This window comes from Cervus elaphus, chromosome X, assembly GCF_910594005.1.
Source record: "Cervus elaphus chromosome X, mCerEla1.1, whole genome shotgun sequence".
Classification (NCBI taxonomy): Eukaryota; Metazoa; Chordata; class Mammalia; order Artiodactyla; family Cervidae; genus Cervus; species Cervus elaphus.
The window spans coordinates 123,830,303-123,850,953 of NC_057848.1; the positions used below are offsets into that span (position 1 = coordinate 123,830,303).

The following is a 20,651-nucleotide window of genomic DNA, read 5'->3' on the forward strand; positions in this document are numbered from 1 at the left end:
CCTAGGTTAGGAAATCTGTTATGGGCCCTAGAACTTTCACAAAAGTGTGAGAATTTCTTTGGTATAATTGTTCTCCAGTTTGTGGGTCATCTGCTCAGTGTAAGGATGACATGCAAATTCATGGAGCATTTCATATTTTTGAATTGAGAGAGTAGCACTGAAACATATACACTACCATATGTAAAATAGGTAACCAGTGCAGATTTGTTGTATGACTCAGGGAGCCAGACCCAGTGCTCTGTCACAATACAGAGGGGTGGGATGGGGTGGGAGAAAGGAGGAAGGTTCAAGAAGGAGGGGACATACGTATACCTGTGGCTGATTCATGCTGATGTATGGCAGAAACCAACAAAACATTATAAAGCAATTACCCTCCAATTCAAAATAAATATTTAAAAATATGCCAATGGTATTTTTTTAAAAGAAGTAGAAAAAACAACATTCAAATTTATATGGAACCACACAGGACCCAGAATAGCTAAAGCAATTCTGATAAAGAAGAAAGTGGGAAGTATCACATTTCCTGGTTTCAAATTGTATTACAAAGTTATGGTAATCAAAACAGTGTGGTACTAGCATAAAAACAGACCCATAGACCAAAGGAGCAGTATCAAGGGCCCAGAAATAAACCCTGCATACATGGTCAACTAATATTGGACAAGGGAGTCAGGAATACTCAGTGCAGAAAAGACAGTCTCTTAAATGGTGCTGGGAAAACTGGATATTCAAATGTAAAAGGAGGGGCAGTCCTAAGATAGCAGAGGAATAGGACAGAGAGACCACTTTCTCCCCCACAAATTCATCGAAGGAACATTTCAACGCTGAGCAAATTCCACAGAACAACTTCTGAATGCTGGCAGAGGACATCAGGCATCCAGAAAGGCAGTCCATTGTCTTCAAAAGGAGGTAGGAAAAAATATAAAAGATAAAAACAGAAACAAAAGAGGTAGGGACATAGATCCGTCCCAGGGAGGGAGTCTTAAAAAAGAGAAAGGTTTCCAAACACCAGGAAACACTCTCACTGGCAAGTCTGTGGCGAGCCTTGGAACCTCAGACGGCAACATAACCAAGAGGAAAAATAAATAATTAAAACTCACAGATTACATGCCTAACAACAACTCCCAGTGGACAAGCAGCACAGACACTCACATCTACCACTACAGCAAGCAGGGACTGGACAGGGAGGCGCGCGCTGCACTGCTTAGGATAAGGACCGGGCATGAAAGCCCTGAGGGTAATCGGAGGGAACGAACTTGAGATAGCACCCCAGACTGTGGGATAGCTATCCCGCAAAAAGCCCTAACCTAAGACACCGCCAGGTCTGCTCACAGAACAAAGGACTGAGCAGAGCTAGCCAGCTGCAGACCAGCCCATCCCCCGCTGGAGACAGGGAGGTGAGAGCAGCCACAGCTGGAAGGGGGCAATGCGGCCCCAGAGAGGCATCATCTACCAAAGGGCAAGCAGGCTTTGTTGCTAACCAAGACTCCTTGGGATTCTGGACGGTCAACATCCACTGGAAGGGTCGCAGCCAGAGATGAGCTCCCCAGAAGAGACACACGGCACACCTGAGAAGGTGTGCTGGAGGTACACCCAAAACACTGAGCAGCTGGGATGGGAGAGGCGATAAGATGCAGCCCCCAGTTGGGGGAGACTGCGCTCGCCAAGCACCTGGTCACCTGAGCTGCTCGGACCTGGGAAGGGCACAAAACGCAGGCCCAAACCAAGTCTGCACCTTTGTGGAGTACCCAAGAACCTAAACCTGAGCGACTTTGACCTGGGAAGTGCACACAACCCAGGGCTGGCCTCCGACACTTCCCAGCAGAGCAACCTAGAGCCTGAACAGTGCAGACCGGGAAAGCACACACGCCAGGAGCAGAGGTAAACCCAGTGTGGCTGAGACACTGTGAGCACTCCCCCCACACACCAGTGATGTTTGTTTGCAGTGTTCCTCCCTCCCCACAGCATGACTGAACAAGTAAGCCTAAAAAAGTGACCACCACCGCCCCCTTGTGTCAGGGCGGAAATTAGGCACTGAAGAGACCAGAAAACAGAAGAAGCTAAAATAAAGAGGGAACCGCTTTGGAAGCGACAGGTGCAATAGATTGAAACCCTGCAGTTAGCATTGACTACATAGGAAAGGGCCTATAGATCTTGAGAAGTATAAGTCAGATCAAGGAACTATGTGAAAATGAACTGACCCCACACTGTCCACAACAACACCAGAGAAAGTCCTAGATACATTTTTACTATTAGCATTTTCTTTAATTTTTAAATTTTTTTATTTTTAAGTCCTCTATTACTCCTTTTTCATTTTTATAACATACTATTACTTTGCCAAAAAAACCCCTATTTTTGAAGCACACTTCATATATATATATATATATTTTTTTTTATAATTTTTGTGACTTTGTTTTTTTCTTTCACATTGTATTTTTGAAAATCTAACCTCTACTCTACATTTTTAATCTTTGTTTTTTGGTATTTGTTATCAATTTTGTACCTTTAAGAACCCAATCTTCAGTACCCATTTCTACTTGGGAGTGAGATTACTAGCTTGATTACTCTCTTCCTCATTGGACTCTCCTTTTTCTCCACCAGGTCACCTCTATCTCCTCCCTCCCCCTTTTCTTCTCTATCCAACTCTGTGAATCTCTTTGTGTGTTCCAGGCTGTGGAGAACACTTAGGGAACTGATTACTGGCTAGATCTGTCTCTCTCCTTTTGATTGCCACTTTTATCCTCCTGGCCACCTCTGTCTCCTTCCTTCCTCTTCTCTTCTCTGTGTAACTCCATGAACATCTCTGAGGGATCCAGATTGTGAAGGGTACATAGGAAAGTGATTACTGGCTACCTCGCTCTCTCCCCTTTAGATTCCTCCTCTTCTCCTGGTCACCTTTATCTCCCTCCTCCCTCTTCTCTTCTCCATGTAACTCTGTGTACCTCTCCAGGTGTCCCTCACTGTGGAGAAACTTTTCATCATTTAACCTAGATGTTTTATCATTGGTGCTGTACGGATGGGGAAGTCTTGAAGCTACTGTAAGAATAAGAGTGAAAACCAGAGGCAGGAGGATTAAGTCCAAATCCTGAGAACACCAGAGAACTCCTGACTCCAGGGAACATTAATCAATAAGAGCTCATGAAAAGCTTCCATACCTACACTGCAACGAAGCACCACCCAAGAGCCAACAACTTCCAGAGCAAGACATACCACGCAAATTCTCCAGCAACACAGGAACATAGCCCTGAGCATCAATATACAGGCTGCCCAAAGTCACACCAAACCGAATGACATCTCAAAGCTCATTACTGGACACTTCATTGCACTCCAGAGAGAAGAAATCCAGATCCACCCACCAGAACACCAATACAACCTTCCCTAACCAGGAAACCTTGACAAGCCACCCGTCCAACCCCACCCACAGCGAGGAACCTCCACAATAAAGAGGAACCACAAACTGCCAGAATACAGAAAGGCCACCCCAAACACAGCAATATAAACAAGGTGAAAAGGCAGAGAAATACCCATCAGGTAAAGGAATAGGATAAATGCCCACCAAACCAAACCAAAGAGGAGGAGATAGGGAATCTACATGATAAAGAATTTCAAATAATGATAGTGAAAATGATCCAAAATCTTGAAAACAAAATGGAGTTACAGATAAATAGCCTGGAGACAAGGATCGAGAAGATGCAAGAAATGTTTAACAAGGACTTAGAAGAAATAAAAAAGAGTCAATATATAATGAATAATGCAATAAATGAGATCAAAAACACTCTAGAGGGAACCAACAGTAGAATAACAGAGGCAGAAGATAGGATAAGTGAGGTAGAAGATAGAATGGTAGAAATAAATGAAACAGAGAGGAAACAAGAAAAAAGAATTAAAAGAAATGAGGACAACCTCAGAGACATCTGGAACAATGTTAAACACTCCAATATTCTAATCATGGGAGTCCCAGAAGAGGAAGACAAAAACAAAGACCATGAGAAAATACTTGAGGATGTAATAGTTGAAAACTTCCCTAAAATGGGGAAGGAAATAGTCACCCAAGTCCAAGAAACCCAGAGAGTCCCAAGCAGGATAATCCCAAGGTGAAACATGCCAAGACACATATTAATCAAATTAATGAAGATCAAACACAAAGAACAGATATTAAAAGCAGCAAGGGAAAACAACAAATAACATATAAGGGGATTCCCATAAGGATAACAGCTGATGTTTCAATAGAAGCTCTTCAGGCCATAAGGGAATGGCAGGATATACTTAAGGTGATGAAACAAAAAAACCCTACAGCCCAGATTACTGTAGCCAGCAAGGATCTCATTCAATTATGAAGAAGAAATCAAAAGCTTTACAGACAAGCAAAAGCTGACAGAATTCAGCACCACCAAACCAGCTCTCCAAGAAATGCTAAAGGATCTTCTCTAGACAGGAAACACAGAAAGGGTGTATAAACTCGAACCCAAAACAATAAAGTAAGTAGCAACGGGATCATAATTATCAATAATTACCTTAAATGCAAATGGGTTGAATGCCCCAAGCAAAAGACAAAGACTGGCTGAATGGATACAAAAACAAGACCCCTATATATGTTGTCTACAAGAGACCCACGTCAAAACAAGGGGCACATACAGACTGAAAGTGAAGGGCTGGCAAAAGATATTCCATGCAAATAGTGACCAAAAGAAAGCAGGAATAGCAATACTCATATCACATAAAATAGACTTTAAAACAAAGGCTGTGAAAAGAGACAAAGAAGGACACTACATGATGATCAAAGGATCAATCCAAGAAGAAGATATAACAATTATAAATATATATGCATCCAATATAGGAGCACCGCAATCTGTACGACAAATGCTAACAAGTATGAAAGGGGAAATTAACAATAACACAAGAATAGTGGGAGACTTTAATATCCCACTCACACCTATGGATAGATCAACTAAACAGAAAATTAACAAGGAAACACAAACTTTAAATGATACAATAGACCAGTTAGACCTAACTGATATCTATAGGACATTTCACCCCAAAACAAGGAATTTCACCTTTTTCTCAAGTGCACATGGAACCTTCCTCAGGATAGATCACATCCTGGGCCATAAATTTAGCCTTGGTAAATTCAAAAAAATTGAAATCATTCCAAGCATCTTTTCTGACCACAATGCAGTAAGATTAGATGTCAATTACAAGAGAAAAACTGTTAAAAATTCCAATATATGGAGGCTGAACAACACACTGCTGAATAACCAACAAATCACAGAAGAAATCAAAAAAGAAATCAAAATATGCATAGAAACAAATGAAAATGAAAACACAACAACCCAAAACTTATGGGACACTGTAAAAGCAGTGCTAAGGGTAAGGTTCATAGCAATACAGGCTTACCTCAAGAAACAAGAAAAAAGTCAAATAAATAACCGAACTCTACACCTACAGCAACTAGAGAAGGAAGAAATGAAGAACCCCAGGGTTAGTAAAAGGAAAGAAATCTTAAAAATTAGGGCAGAAATAAATGCAAAAGGAACAAAAGAGACCACAGCAAAAATCAACAAAGCTAAAAGCTGGTTCTTTGAGAAGAAAAATAAAATTGACAAACCAGTGCACCAGCCCTGAGCACTTGTCTCATGCATCCAACCTGGGAAAGTGCTCAGGGCTGGTGCACTGGGAAGACCCAGAGTGATGGGATGGGGAGGGAAGTGGGAGGGGGGATCAGGATGGGGAACACATGTAAATCCATGGCTGATTCATGTCAATGTATGGCAAAAACCACTACAACATTATAAAGTAATTAGCCTCCAACTAATAAAAATAAATGAAAAAAAATTGACAAACCATTAGCCAGACCCATCAAGAAACAAAGGGAGAAGTATCAAATCAACAAAATTAGAAATGAAAATGGAGAGATCACAACGGACAATACAGAAATACAAAGGATCATAAGACACTACTATCAGCAACTATATGCCAATAAAAATAGACAACTGGGAAGAAACAGACAAATTCTTAGAAAAATACAACTTTCCAAAACTCAACCCAGCAGGAATAGAAAATCTTAACAGACGCATCACAAGCACAGAAATTGAAACTGTAATCAGACATCTTCCAGCAAACAAAAGCCCAGGACCAGAAAGCTTCACAGCTGAATTCTACCAGAAATTTAGAGAAGAGCTAACACCTATCCTACTCAAACTCTTCCAGAAAATTGCAGAGGCAGGTAAAATTCCAAACTCATTCTACGAGGCCACCATCACGCTAATACCAAAACCTGACAAAGATGCCACAGAAAAAGAAAACTACAGGCCAATATCACTGATGAACATAGATGCAAAAATCCTTAACAAAATTCTAGCAAACAGAATCCAACAACATATTAAAAAGATCATACATCATGACCAAGTGGGCTTTATCCCAGGGTTCCAAGGATTCTTCAATATCTGCAAATCAATCAACATAATACACCACATTAACAAATTGAAAAATAAAAACCATATGATTATCTCAATAGGTGCAGAGAAAGCCTTTGACAAAATTCAACATCCATGTATGATAAAAACCCTCCAGAAAGCAGGAATAGAAGGAACATATCTCAACATAATAAAAGCTATATATGACAAACCCACAGCAAACATTATCCTCAATGGTGAAAAATTGAAAGCATTTCCCTTAAAGTCAGGAACAAGACAAGGGTACCCACTCCTACCACTACTATTCAACATAGTTTTGGAGGTTTTGGCCACAGCAATCAGAGCAGGAAAAGAAATAAAAGGAATCCAGATTGGAAAAGAATGAGTAAAAACTCTTACTGTTTGCAGATGACATGATCCTCTACATAGAAAACCCTAAAGACTCCACCAGAAAATTACTAGAGCTAATCAATGAATATAGTAAAGTTACAGGATATAAAATCAACACACAGAAATCCCTTGCATTCTTATACACTAACAATGAGAAAACAGAAAGATAACTTAAGCAAACAATTCCATAGAAAACTATATTTATAGAAATACAATTTCTAGAAAACAATTTATTTCTAAAAAACAATTTGTAGAAAACTATAAAACACTGGTGAAAGAAATCAAAGAGGACACAAATAGATGGTGAAATATACTGTGTTCATGGATCAGAAGAATCAGTACAGTGAAAATGAGTATACTACCAAAACAATCTATAGATTCAACGCCATCCGTATCAAGCTACCAACGGTATTTTCATAGAACTAGAACAAATAATTTCACAATTTGTATGGAAATACAAAAAACCTCGAATAGCCAAAGCAATCTTGAGAAAGAAGAGTGGAACTGGAGGAATCAACCTGCCTGACATCAGGCTCTACTACAAAGCCGCAGTCATCAAGACAGTATGGTACTGGCACAAAGACAGAAATATAAATCAATGGAACAAAACAGAAAGCCCAGAGATAAATCCACGAACCTATGGACACCTTATCTTCGACAAAGGAGGCAAGGATATACAATGGGGAAAAGACAACCTCTTTAACAAGTGGTGCTGGGAAAACTGGTCAACCACTTGTAAAAGAAGGAAACTAGAACACTTTCTAACACCATACACAAAAATAAACTCAAAATGGATTAAAGATCTAAACGTCAGACCAGAAATTATAAAACTCCTAGAGGAAAACATAGGCAAAACACTCTCCAACATAAATCACAGCAGGATCCTCTATGACCCATCTTTCAGAATATTGGAAATAAAAGCAAAATTAAACAAATGGGACCTAATTAAACTTAAAAGCTTTTGCACAACAAAGCAAACTATAAGCAAGGTGAAAAGACAGCCTTCAGAATGGGAGAAAATAATAGAAAACAAAGCAACTGACAAAGAATTAATCTCAAAAATATATAAGCAACTCTTGCAGCTCAATTCCAGAAAAATAATTGACCCAATCAAAAAATGGGCCAAAGAACTATACAGACATTTCTCCAAAGAAGACATACAGATGGATAACAAACACATGAAAAGATGCTCAACATCACTCATTATCAGAGAAATGCAAATCAAAACCACAATGAGGTACCATTTCATGTCAGTCAGAATGGCTGCTATCCAAAAGTCTACAAACAATAAATGCTGGAGAGGGTGTGGAGAAAAGGGAACCCTCTTACACTGTGGGTGGGAATGGAAACTAGTACAGCCACTATGGAGAACAGTGTGGAGATTTCTTTAAAAATTGGAAATAGAAATGCCATATGACCCAGCAATCCCACTGCTGGGCATACACACTGAGGAAACCAGATCTGAGAGAGACACGTGCACCCCAATGTTCATCGCAGCACTGTTTATAATAGCCAGGACACGGAAGTAACCTAGATGTCCATCAGCAGACGAATGGATAAGAAAGCTGTGGTACATATACACAATGGAATATTATTCAGCCATTAAAAAGAATACATTTGAATCAGTTCTAATGAGGTGGATGAAACTGGCCTATTATACAGAGTGAAGTAAGCCAGAAAGAAAAACACCAATATAGTATACTATCGCATATATATGGAATTTACAAAGATGTTAACGATAACCCTGTATGCGAGACAGCAAAAGAGACATAGATGTATAGAACAGTCTTTTGGACTCTGTGGGAGAGGGTGAGGGCAGGATGATTTGGGAGAATGGCACTGAAACAGGTATATTATCATATGTGAAATGAATTGCCAGTCCAGGTTTGATGCATGATACAGGGTGCTCGGGGCTGGTGCACTGGGATGACCCAGAGGGATGTGATGTGGAGGGGGGGTTCAGGATGGGGAACACATGTACACCATTGGCGGATTCATGTCAATGTATGGCAAAACCAATACAATATTGTAAAGTAATTAGCCTCCAATTAAAATAAATAAATTTATATTTAAAAAAAGAAAAAAAATGTAAAAGGATGAAAATAGACCCCTGACTTATATTACTCACAAAAAATAACTCAAAATGGATTAAAGATTTAAATGTAAGACAGAAAACCGTGAAACTCCTAGAAGAAAACACAGGAGAAAAGCTCCTTAATGTGGACATTGGCAATAATTTTTTGGCCGTGACACTGAAAGCACAAAGTGACAAAATCAAAAATAAATAATATCAAAAAATAAATCAAAAATTTGGTTTGGCCATATCAAACTAAAAAGTTTCTGCTATGCAGAAATAAAAAGGCAACCTATGGAACAGGAGAAAATACTTGAAAATCATATGTTAAATATTAAATAAGGGGTTATTATTTAAAAAAAAAAAGGAACTCCTACAGGTCAACAGCAAAAAAAATCTGGTTAAAAAGTGGGCAGATGAAACACATGAAAAGATGTTCAACATCACTCATTATTAGAGAAATGCAAATCAAAACTACAGTGAGATATTATGTCAATATAATGGCCATCATCAAAAACTACAAACAATAAATACTGGAGATGGTGTGGAGAAAAGGGAACCCTCTTGCACTACTGGTGGGAATGTAAACTGATACAGCCACTATGGAGAACAGTATGGATTTCCTTAAAAAAGTAGCAATAAAACCACCATACAACCTAGCAATCCTACTAGACATATACCCTGAGGAAACCAAAACTGAAAAAGACACATGTAACCCCATGTTCACTGCAGCTCTATTTACAATAGCTAGGACATGGAAGCAACCTAGATGTCCACTGACAGATGAATGGATAAAGAAGCTGTGGTACATACATACCAAGGAATATTAGTCAGCCATAAAAAGGAACACATTTGACTCAGTTTGAATGAGGTGGATGAACCTAGAGCATATTATACAGAATGAAGTCAGAAAGAGAAAAACGAATATCGTATATTAATGCCTATATATGGAATCTAGAAGGATGGTACTGATTAGCCTATTTGTAGTGCAGCAAGAGACGCAGACACAGAGAAGAGCCTTGTGGACACAGTTGGGGAAGGAGAGGGTGGGATGAATTGGGAGAGTAGCATTGAAATATGTATTTACCATACATAAAATGGAGAGCCAGTGGGAATTTGCTATATAACACAGGGAGCTCAAACCTGGTGTTTTATAATGACCTAGAGGGTTGGGAGGAGAAGGCAATGGCACCCCACTCCAGTACTCTTGCCTGGAAAATCCCATGAACAGAGGAGCCTGGTGGGCTGCAGTCCATGGGCTCGCTAAAAGTCGGACACGATTGAGCGACTTCACTTTCACTTTTCACTTTCATGCATTGGAGAAGGAAATGGCAACCCACTCAAGTGTTCTTGCCTTGAGAATCCCAGGGACGGGGAGCTTGGTGGGCTGCCGTCTATGGGGTCACACAGAGTCAGACACGACTAAAGCGACTTTGCAGCAGCAGCAGCAGAGGGTTGGGATGGGGTGGGAGGTAGGAGGGAGGGGGCATGTGTATACCTACGGCTGATTCATGTTGATATATGGCAGAAACCAACACAATATTGTAAAGCAACTATCCTCCAATTAAAACAAAAGACATTCAGATGAACTGAATAGACACTTTCACAAAGACACACAGATGGCCAACAGATACATGAAGGCATTATGCTAAGTGAAATAAGTCAGAGTACTCTATGATCTCATTTATATATATATATATGAAAAAAAACCAAACTCACAGAAAAAGTGAGATTTGTGGTTACCCTCCAGAGATGGGGGTGGGGTGGGAGAATTACATAAAGGTAGTCAAAAGGTACAAACTTCCAGTTATATGATATATATGTATTGAGGATATAATTCACAACATGATGACTATAGTTAACACTGCTGCATGGTATATTTGAAAATTGCTAAGAGCAATTCCTAAAAGTTCTCATCACAAGCAAAAAGCTTAGTTTTCCTTTCTTTTTTGTACTTACATGAGTTGATAGATGTTAACTAAACTGTGGTAATCATTTCATTCTACACCTTACTGTGGTATAGTTATCGCATCTATACCTAATTGTGGTAATCATTATACTCTATACCTTAGACAGTACTGTATGTCAACTACATCTCAATAAAACTGAAATAAAATAGACTGAGAAAAAAGAACAGAGCTTCAGCAACCTGTAGACTAAAACAAAAAACGAACCCAAAGAAATCCACACTCAGAAATAGCATAATCAGGAAACTCCCTGATGGTCTAGTGGTTAGGACTCGGTGCTTTCATTGCTGTGGCCCAGGTTTGATCCTTGTTCAGGGACTAAGATCCCACAAGCCATGTGGTACAGTCAAAAAAAAAATTAATCAAATTTCTGAACATAAAAAAAGACAAAGAAAAAATCTTGACATCAGTGAGAAAAATGACATTTCCTAAAGGAGAATGCCAATTTAAATGACAGATCTCTTAACAGAAACCATGGCAGCCAAAAGGCAGTAGCACAACAGTTTTCAAGGGCTGAAAAGAACTAGAAACCTAGAATCTGGAATCGGGTGGAGAGGGAGGTGGGAGGGGGGATCGGGATGGGGAATACATGTAACTCCATGGCTGATTCATGTCAATGTATGACAAAACCCACTACAATATTGTAAAGTAATTAGCCTCCAACTAATAAAAATAAATGGAAAAAAAAAAACCTAGAATCTGATATCAAATGAAAAGACCCCCTCAGCAATTCTAGGGAAATCAAGACATTCTTATATGAAGGAAAACTAAGAGTATTTGTTGCCAATAGGCCAATTCTAAAAGCATGTCTAAAGGATGTTCTTTAAACAGAAACGAAATGATAAAAGGACTCTTAACAACACCAAAAAGTAAGACAGAACAAGGGAAAGACTGAAACTATGGGCACATACAATATATTTTCCTTCTCCACTTGAGTTTTCTAAATCATGTTTGACAGTTGAAGCAAAAACTATACTACTATATGATATGGTTCTCAACATATATAGGTGAAATATTTAAGATAACTATAGCAGGGGAGCATAAAGAAATTTAAAACAAGATTCCTACTCTTCACTCAAACTAGTAAAATGTCTATACAAGTTGACTGTGATAAGTTATCTATGTATTATGTCAATGCCTAGAACAAGAACTGAAAAAGCTATACAAAGAGATATACTCAAAAACATTATAGATAAATTTATATTTATATTTATTTTATATATATATCTATATGTATATCTAAATTTATTATATATAAATCAAAATGGAATTCTTGAAAAGATTTAAGTAACTCAAAGGAAAGCAGGAGAAAGAAAACAGAATGAACAGAGAAAACAAAACAAATTACCAACTTATGCCCTAACACATCAATAATTGCATTAAGTATATATGGTCTAAATATACCAATTAAAGCGATTAGCAGAGTGGAAAAAAATAATTCCAAACTTACACGCTGTCTACAAGAAACTCACTTTATATATAATGGTGTCAGTTGAAAGTAAAGGGATATAAAAAGACACAAGGCAACCATTAATGAAAAGAAAGGAGTCTATATTTTAAAGTGTATATATTTTAAAGTCTATATTAATATCCTATAAAATGGACTTCCATGCAGATAAAATTGGCAGTGACAGAGAAGGATGTTAGGATTAAAGGGTCAATCCACCAAGACACAGCACTCCTAAATGCATCTGCATCAAACAACAAAGCTGCAAGATATTAGGCAAATGATAAAACTGAAAGGAAGAACAGAAAAATTAACAATTATACCTGGACGCTTCACCTCTTTCTCAACAACTGACTGAACAATTATACAGAAAATCAGCAAAGACAGAGAAGAATTCAGCAACACCATCAACAGGGGTAAATCAACATTTACAGAAAACTCCTCCAAACATCAGCAGGACATACGTTCTTTTCAAGTGACCATGGAAACATCTACCAAGACAGACCATATCCTGGGCCGTAAAACAAACCCCAGTAAATTTAAAGGAACTGAAATTGTACATAGTATATTCTATGGAAACAAACCAGAAATCAGTAACAGAATAACAGGAAAATCTGCAAACACCTGGAAAGTAAACAACATACTTCTATACAATTCACAGGTCAAACATGAAGTACCTAACCTAATTAAAAATTAGAGTGAACTACATGAAAAGGAAAACATCAAAATTTGAGGGACATAGCTAAATCAGTACTAAGAGGAAAACTGACAGCATTAAATACTTAGAATACAGGAAGAATCTCAAATCAATAACCTAAGCTCCCATCGCAAGACATTAAAGGGTACAAAATGAACCTAAAGCAAGCAGAAGGAAGGAAATAATAAAGTGTAGAAATCAGCGAAGCTGAAAACAAAAACAATAGGGAAATTCAATGAAATAAAAAGCTTGCTCTCTGAAAAGATCAATAAAACTGACAAATCTATAGCAAGTCTGAAAAGAAAAAAAGAAGATATCAGAAATGAAATGAGATGTCACCACAGAGCCAGCCTGCAGACATCAAAAGGATAATAAGGGAATATTATGAACAACTGTATACACTAAATTTGACAACTTAGAAGAAATGAATCAATTCCTTGGAAAGCACAAACTACCACAACATATCCAATATAAAATAGACAATTTAAATAGTTCTATAACTATTAAATGAATTGAATTGATAATTTTTTTTTGAATTGATAATTTTAAAACTCAGAAAAAAAAGACTAAAGATAGTTCAGTTCAGTTCAGTCACTCAGTCGTGTCCGACTCTTTGCGACCCCATGGACTGCAGCACACCAGGCCTCCTTGTCCATCACCAACTCCCGAAGTCCACCCAAACCCATGTCCATTGAGTCAGTGATGCCATCCAACCACCTCATCCTCTGTCGTCCCCTTCTTCTCCTACCCTCAATCTTTCCCAGCATCAGGGTCTTTTCAAATGAGTCAGCTCTTCGCATCAGATGGCCAAAGTACTGGAGTTTCATAAGTAAAGTGTTTAGCATAATGACTGGCAGACTAGCTAGTACTCAATAAACAACGGTCATTACCATTTTATTTAAATCATCACAACCTCTCTTGGGGAAACTGAGACTTCACAGAGATGAAATCCTTTGCTAAAAAGTAACAGAGTCAGAATTTGAACCCAGATCTGAAGCCAGTGCCAATTTCCCTAGAGTTTAAGAGTTCACACCACAGCCACCACCTTGGGGATGTGCCAACCAATACTTCCTTTATAGATAGGAAAACTGTAAAGGAGTGAGGTTTTGTCAAAGCCCCAGATATATGCTTGCCAACTAACTTCCCCCACTAGTGTACAACAAGGTTTCTCAAAAGTTAGGATATATCAGAATCTACCTGTTTGTTAAAATAGACTGCTGGGTTCCAACCCAAGAATTCACATTTTTAATAAATTTCCAGTTAATGAACCACATTTTGAGAACAACAGTGTACAGTTATGATATGTTAGCCCACCCATCCCACAATATCAGAGGCTGTCACACTCCACAGAATGGGAAGGAATTGAGACAGAATAATACTCTAAATCAGTGGTTCTGAGAGTGGCTCCCACTCACATACTGAATCAGAAATCCTGCAGGTGGGGTCTACCTATCTCATTTTTTAAGAGGTCTTCCAAGTGATTCTGATACATGCTAAAGTTTGAGAACCACTGCTCTACAAATCAAAGTGCTCTTCAAAATCCAGCCCTTTACAATAGATGAATGGAGCTATACCTTGTTTTTTCCACTTTTGAGAATCTGGTCTCAAGCCAGATAATTCTAAGTTCAAATCCAGACTCAAAGAGTACCTTAATTCCATGAGTTCCAGATTCTCACCAGCAAAATGGAATAATCATCTTTCTTGTTATAACCTTTCCAGGAAGTAACATGGCATTACTAACCCCTAACTGGACTTTAAGAAATCTGGCCTTTGGAAGTCATCAGAGATATGAACAGATTTATATCATCTACAGGCGTCTGTGGGCTTAACTACTGTGGGCAACCATGAAAAATGCACAATATTTAGTAATTTTCAATTATACTAAAGTACTATGAGCTTAGGATGTGTGTATATGTATGTGTGTGTGTGCATGTGCATGTGTGTGCATGTGTGCAATGCACTTAGTAACCAAGAATAGCCACCAACCAAGGACCTGATTCTCAGCTGGCTTCCTTATTCTCTGGCAGCCCATAGAAAAGCATGGTAAGAGATAAAATTTTGGTCTCTTTCATGGGGAAAAAAATTAAGGCAGTTAACTTATGTCAGGGTATGCACAGAAACACAGGACTCACCACAAAAATGTGATTAAGGAGGGGCCTGGCCCATAAACACATTTTCATATTGTAAATTTGGAATTCTTAAAGGCCTCAGTGGTACTCCATATAAATGTCAGGTCTCTACTGTGCAAAGATGCTTACCACAATGTTTTCCTTTTTGTTTCAACCAGCACCCAAATAAAAATGCCAAACATTTACAGAAACCCTAAAGTTTCCCTCATATCATAGTATTATTTATAATATAAAAAAGTAGAAACAACCCAAGTATCCAACCTCAAAGGAAATGACCGAGTAATGATGACACAGATATATGATGGGATATCAGAAATCATGTTTAGATCAATATTTAATGACTTTAACTTTATAATGTTAAGTAGGAATAAAAATCATGTTACAAAATGGTGTTTATAATACAATCCCACATTGTATTGGGTTGGCCAAAAAAACTGGTTCAGGTTTTTCTGTAAGAGGTTATAGAAAAACCCAAATGAACCTTTTGGCCAACCCAATAAAATATATGTTTATATTCTAAGTCAAACGATGGGAGTTAATGCAACAAAAAATTAAATAGTAGATTGTGCTGGATAAAAGGCCCATAGATGATTTTTATTTCCTTCTTTATTCTTTTCCTGTATTTTCTACAATAAGCATGTCTCACTTACATAGTCAGGGAAAATTTTTTAATATTATTTGAAAACGAAATATCTAACTTCCAGGCTTGGATTTGCATTAGATGAGATAAATGGATGCCAAGTCTCTGTCATGGAGCCTGGCACACAGTAAGCACTCAGGAAGCATTCAATCCTATTTCCTGTTCCCACAATGCAGAGTTAGGGTGTCTGTACTGTGTGCAGAAGTTCACTTTTCAGGTTTAAACCTACACAATCCAAAGCAAGGGCCACAGGCAATGAATCAAGAAGATTCATTCATTTGGTCATTGAAAAATGTACTCAGCATCTATTACATGTTTAGCATTGAACTAGGTTCTGAGGATACCAAATATGAAAAGATTGCATCTCTGCCCTGAGGTAGCTCTTGCTAATGAGTGACAACAATATATTTATAACTATGATATGATGAAATAATTACTTTCAATAAGAATATACATAAAGTGCCATGGGAACCTAAAAGGAGGCCTTCTACAAAAGAGGTATGCTATGAGTTGTAAATGGAAGGACATTAGTGGGAATATCATGTGCAAAGACAAAGAGGCACAATGAAGTACAAAATCTCCCCAGAACTATAAGTAGTTCAGTCTTTCTGGGATATAAAGAACTAGGGAGGAGGAGTGGTGGTAAATGAGACTGAACAAGTATATCACAAAAGGTTTTGTCTGTCACACAAAAGAGACTGATTTTTATTCTGTAGGAGGATCACTGAAAGAATTTTAAGCAGAGGAGTGACTTGATCAGCACTAGCAAAGATACCAGAAATCCTGAAAGACATCTTTTTTTTTTCTGAAAGACATCTTAATCCCATTTCCAGGGGAAAGAAAAAGGCCCCATCATCTAAGTCTGTCCCCTCTTAAATGAAATAATATGAGGCAGTAAACAGAACTCTGCACCTGGCACACAGTAAATACTCAACAAAGATCAGCTCAATATGAATTTGGATGTGCTGCATGGGGCAGTCCCTGCTAAGAGTAGAATTTTACCAGTACCAACACCTTCAGTTTAGTCTTGGGTGTGGTAACAGGAACACCTCCTTTGGAAAGTGCACGTGTGGTCAGTCACTAAGTCATGTCTGACTCTTTTCGACCCCATGGACTGTAGCCTGCCAGGTTCCTCTGTCCATAGGATTTTCCAGGCAAGAATACTGGAGTGGGTTACCATTTCCTCCTCCAGGGTATCTTCCTGACTCACAGATTGAACCCACGTCTCCTGTGTCTCCTGCATTGGCAGGTCACTAGAGACCCTGTGAAGCCTCCCTTTGAAAAGGACTGATAACTGAAAATTCTAGAACCTAACAACATGCAACAGCAGGAGGGCGCCATACACTGTTTTGTTGTACTCCAATGTACAAATCCTCTCATGGTTTTCTTTCCAGAGCTGGGACATAAGTCCCAATAATGGGATAATATTACAGGTTTATTCCACACACTAACCCTTCTGGAATCCTGGGTGACAGGTGCTTATGTGCACACATGGTTACCTGGAGGGAATTCATTAGTGGTTTTACTCCTACTGTTTTACCCAATATCTCCTCTGCCTAATTCAATTTACCTGGATGGTTCTGCAGCTAATACTGTAGAAATAAAATACTACTGCATTTCTGCCTCCATTTACTAGGTGCATGCAAAAATGCTTTAAATAAAGAGGAAGGATGTATTAGATATATTTTATCTAATAGATAAAGAAAACACTCTGTCTGCCTGAAGACAAAGAGGCTCAGAGAAGCAAAGCAACTTGTCCAAGGTCACTCTGATAGTAAGCTGCAAAACCACAACTCAAATCCATGTTTGTTGGACTCAAATATCTCAAAAATGCAGTACAGTCTCTCCCAAAGCCAGCCTCTGAGGAAAAACAAAATTACCAGAATACAAAGATGATACATTCTTTGTAACTGAAATGAAAGTATTTTTCTAAGAAAAAAAAATAGAAGGAGGATTCAAAGTAGAAATATATATAGGAAAAGAAAAAAGAGGAGAAACCAAATGTCAATGTTAAGCTAGGCCATAATCTACAAGGAGGGATGTAAGAACCTGTGTCTGGGGGTGGGTTGGACCTAACTATCCCGGAGAGAGGGGAAATTAAGTTTCTGAGGAGGAACCTGAACCAGAGTTGAGAAAGGAGCAAGCCCGTGAGCACCTGGCCACTGCACCCTGTCCAGGGTGCCCTGCCCTCCTTACCTGCCATGAAACCAGTCCTGGCACATGTCACACTCGATCATGAAGCGGGTCACATCGTAAGGCAGCCGACAGAGGCAATACACTGGTACTGAAGCCATCTTCACCAGGCCTTGGAGCGTTCTGCAGTGGGCCAGGTTCTTAGCTTCAAAAGGAGCAGGAGGCGGCAGCACGCGTCCCCTCTGGACCAAGCCTGGGCACAAACGACACTTTTACAGAGTGAATCAGGTCCCCCAGGGTACCAACCCTCAGCTCTCAAATGGACAGTTACCGCTGCCGCTGGGATGCAACACAGCTGGTTGGAGATGTAGGGGGCAACTGGAGAAAGTCCACGGGCCGCTTTAACAAATAAAGAACAGCGCTCTGCTCTCGAAGCTTTATTTCCCCTCCTTACCTCCTTCAGCCCCCTGGGTCAGTGATAACTTCTTTCCGGATTTCAGGGAAAGATATGACGCCTTTTCAGGAAGCTCCTTTAATCTCTAACTGCACCCTCTCCTTGTTAGCAACGCTGCTTCCCAGGGCTCTCTTTATTATGACGCAAACGACAGCCTAGAGGATGAGGCTGGGGGTATCTTAGAAAAAGCCCCTTCTCTCAATCCAAAAATAGAGGCAACAAGAGAAAGAATAGGGATCCCTGGAAGTCCTAAGGTTACTCGAGAATTACCTCGATGCCTACAGGAACGAGGCAGACAAGACTAGGCGCCCAACTAAAATCACAGTTCTGGGGTCGTGTTCCGAGAGTTTTAAATGATCTGCTCCTTCACTTTCAAACTTATTCCATCCACGACCAGACGGGAGTCTCATCACCCCAACAACTGAAATAAATCTCAACCTCAAAACTAATCAGCTCACTCACTACTTCAAAGCTGACAGGCTTCTGTTGACCCCAGAAACTCAAATAGTTCGCTTCAAAACCCCTGAAACTGACTAGAATTTCCTCACACTCCGCAACCAAGTGAGGATTTTCCTCCCACAGCTCTGAAATTGGCAGACATCCCCTCACAGCCCCCCTCAAACTGACCAAGACTCCTCTGCCCCCTTAAAACTGACAGGTATCTCATCACAGATCCCAAAGTGACAGGAATATCCTTCCTGCCCCCGAAACTTAGGAGAACCTCCTCACGCCTCCCAAATTGACAGGAACCTCCTCCTGCCCCAAACCTGACAAGAACGTCTTCGGTCCCGAACCCTAAAGGGACCTCCTCATCCGTAAAGCTGCAGAGAGTCCTCAAGCCCGCGCAGCTCAGTCCTACCGAACTGCCGCCGGCCAGGCTCGCTCCGGAGCGGCTCAGCGTCTTGATCAGCGGGAGGCTCGGCCGGCAGTTCCGGCCCCACAGGCTGCGCGCGCCGAATTGTGGGATCGTCACGGCAACGCGGCGAACCTCACTCGCCTTACCCTCGAACCACCCGCTGGGTCTCGCTGGTCGCCCCGCGGTGCTTCAGGGCAGCTTTCTCCACAGCTCTGCCTCGGGCCCGGCCGTTAGGGCCTACTGGAGCCCTCGGCTCGGGCCTAGTCCGGCGGCCGCCCAATGAACGGGCTAGCGGCGGCGTCGCTGGGCTGGCAGGAGATCGCCGCGAGCAAACCAACGAAGAAAGAGACGAACCGGCGGCCGGGTTGGAGAAAAGCAGTCCGGAAAGTCGCTGGGAGATGCTCAGTGGCGGTGTTAGGCAATTCGTAGTAGTCAATAAAGTTTATTCAAAACAACGAGGAAGTTGGGGCGGAGAGAGCAGGAGAAATACGGGGTAAACAGCTACCATGTTGAGAGTGGCGGCACCGCCGTGGGGAGGCGACCCAACCGCCATCTTATGAGGTCCAGACTCGCGAGGTAACCGCGGCAGAGGCGGGCCCCGGCTCCCGCGTGACGCCACGAGGGGCGGAGCGTCACCTTGGGAAGCAGGGCGGGGCTCAGCCACCTTTGGACCCGCTGGACTCCCCAGGTACCCAGTCGACGCCAAGGACCCGGAACCAAGAGGCGGAGGGGCCGCCATCTTAGGCGAGGCAGGCACTTGGCTCCATTTTGAGTGGGGCCAGAGCCTTGCCTGCCTTCCCCCTCCTCCGGGCAAGCAGGGAGTTAAGCACCCACCACCAACACAGACACTGAGACACACACATACTCTCGTTATCTCTCTTCTCACTCCTCCCCAGCTTTTTCTTATGAGAGGGGGTGAACTCTACGACTGTGCGCCGCAAACTTAATAGGTGGCGGCAGCGTGGGGGATGGGGGGAGGGCGAGTACTCACAGAGGCTCCTGTTCACTGAGCACCTTCAGCAGGTCGGCCTGTTTCACAGGGTCTCCAGGTCTTTAATCTTCACCCTGCAAGAGAAGCTATCATCCCCGAGTGAAGACACGGGCTTAGAGAAGCCAAGCTGCTTGAGTTTCAGAGCCAGAAAGTTGAACCTTGCACTCTACTACCCCCAGGGTCCTGCCCTCAGTCCCTCCATAGAGCCTCTGTCAACTCCCCAGCTCCCTCTGAAATCTCTCTTCTTTGGTATTCCCCAACGCCGTCTGGGCTTCCCTGGTGGCTCAGCTGGTAAAGAATCCGCCTGCAGCATGGGAGACTTGGGTTCAGTCCCTCGGTTGGGAAGATCCCCTGGAAAAGGGAAACGCTATGCACTCCAGTATTCTGGCCTGGAGAATTCCGTGGACTGTATAGTCCGTGGGGTCACAAAGAGTCAGACCGGAAGGAGCAACTTTCACTTTCA

The 20,651-nt window shown here is 40.9% G+C and overlaps 1 protein-coding gene across 7 annotated transcripts in view; it reads right to left on the bottom strand.

Moving 5' to 3' along the window:
* Nucleotides 1–20,207, bottom strand: part of PHF8 (PHD finger protein 8) — a 103,571-nt gene extending 83,364 nt beyond the window's left edge. For 2 of the 7 annotated variants that reach the window (XM_043896039.1, XM_043896033.1), the window contains exons 1-2: nt 19,344–19,739; nt 17,951–18,140 (exon numbers count right to left, since the gene is read on the bottom strand). In XM_043896039.1, the coding sequence (XP_043751974.1) occupies nt 17,951–18,048 (98 nt within the window). In that variant the 5' untranslated portion in view covers nt 18,049–18,140; nt 19,344–19,739. The other 5 variants (XM_043896038.1, XM_043896036.1, XM_043896035.1 and 2 more) reach the window with 5 other exon arrangements.
* Nucleotides 20,208–20,651: the final 444 nt, after the last annotated feature.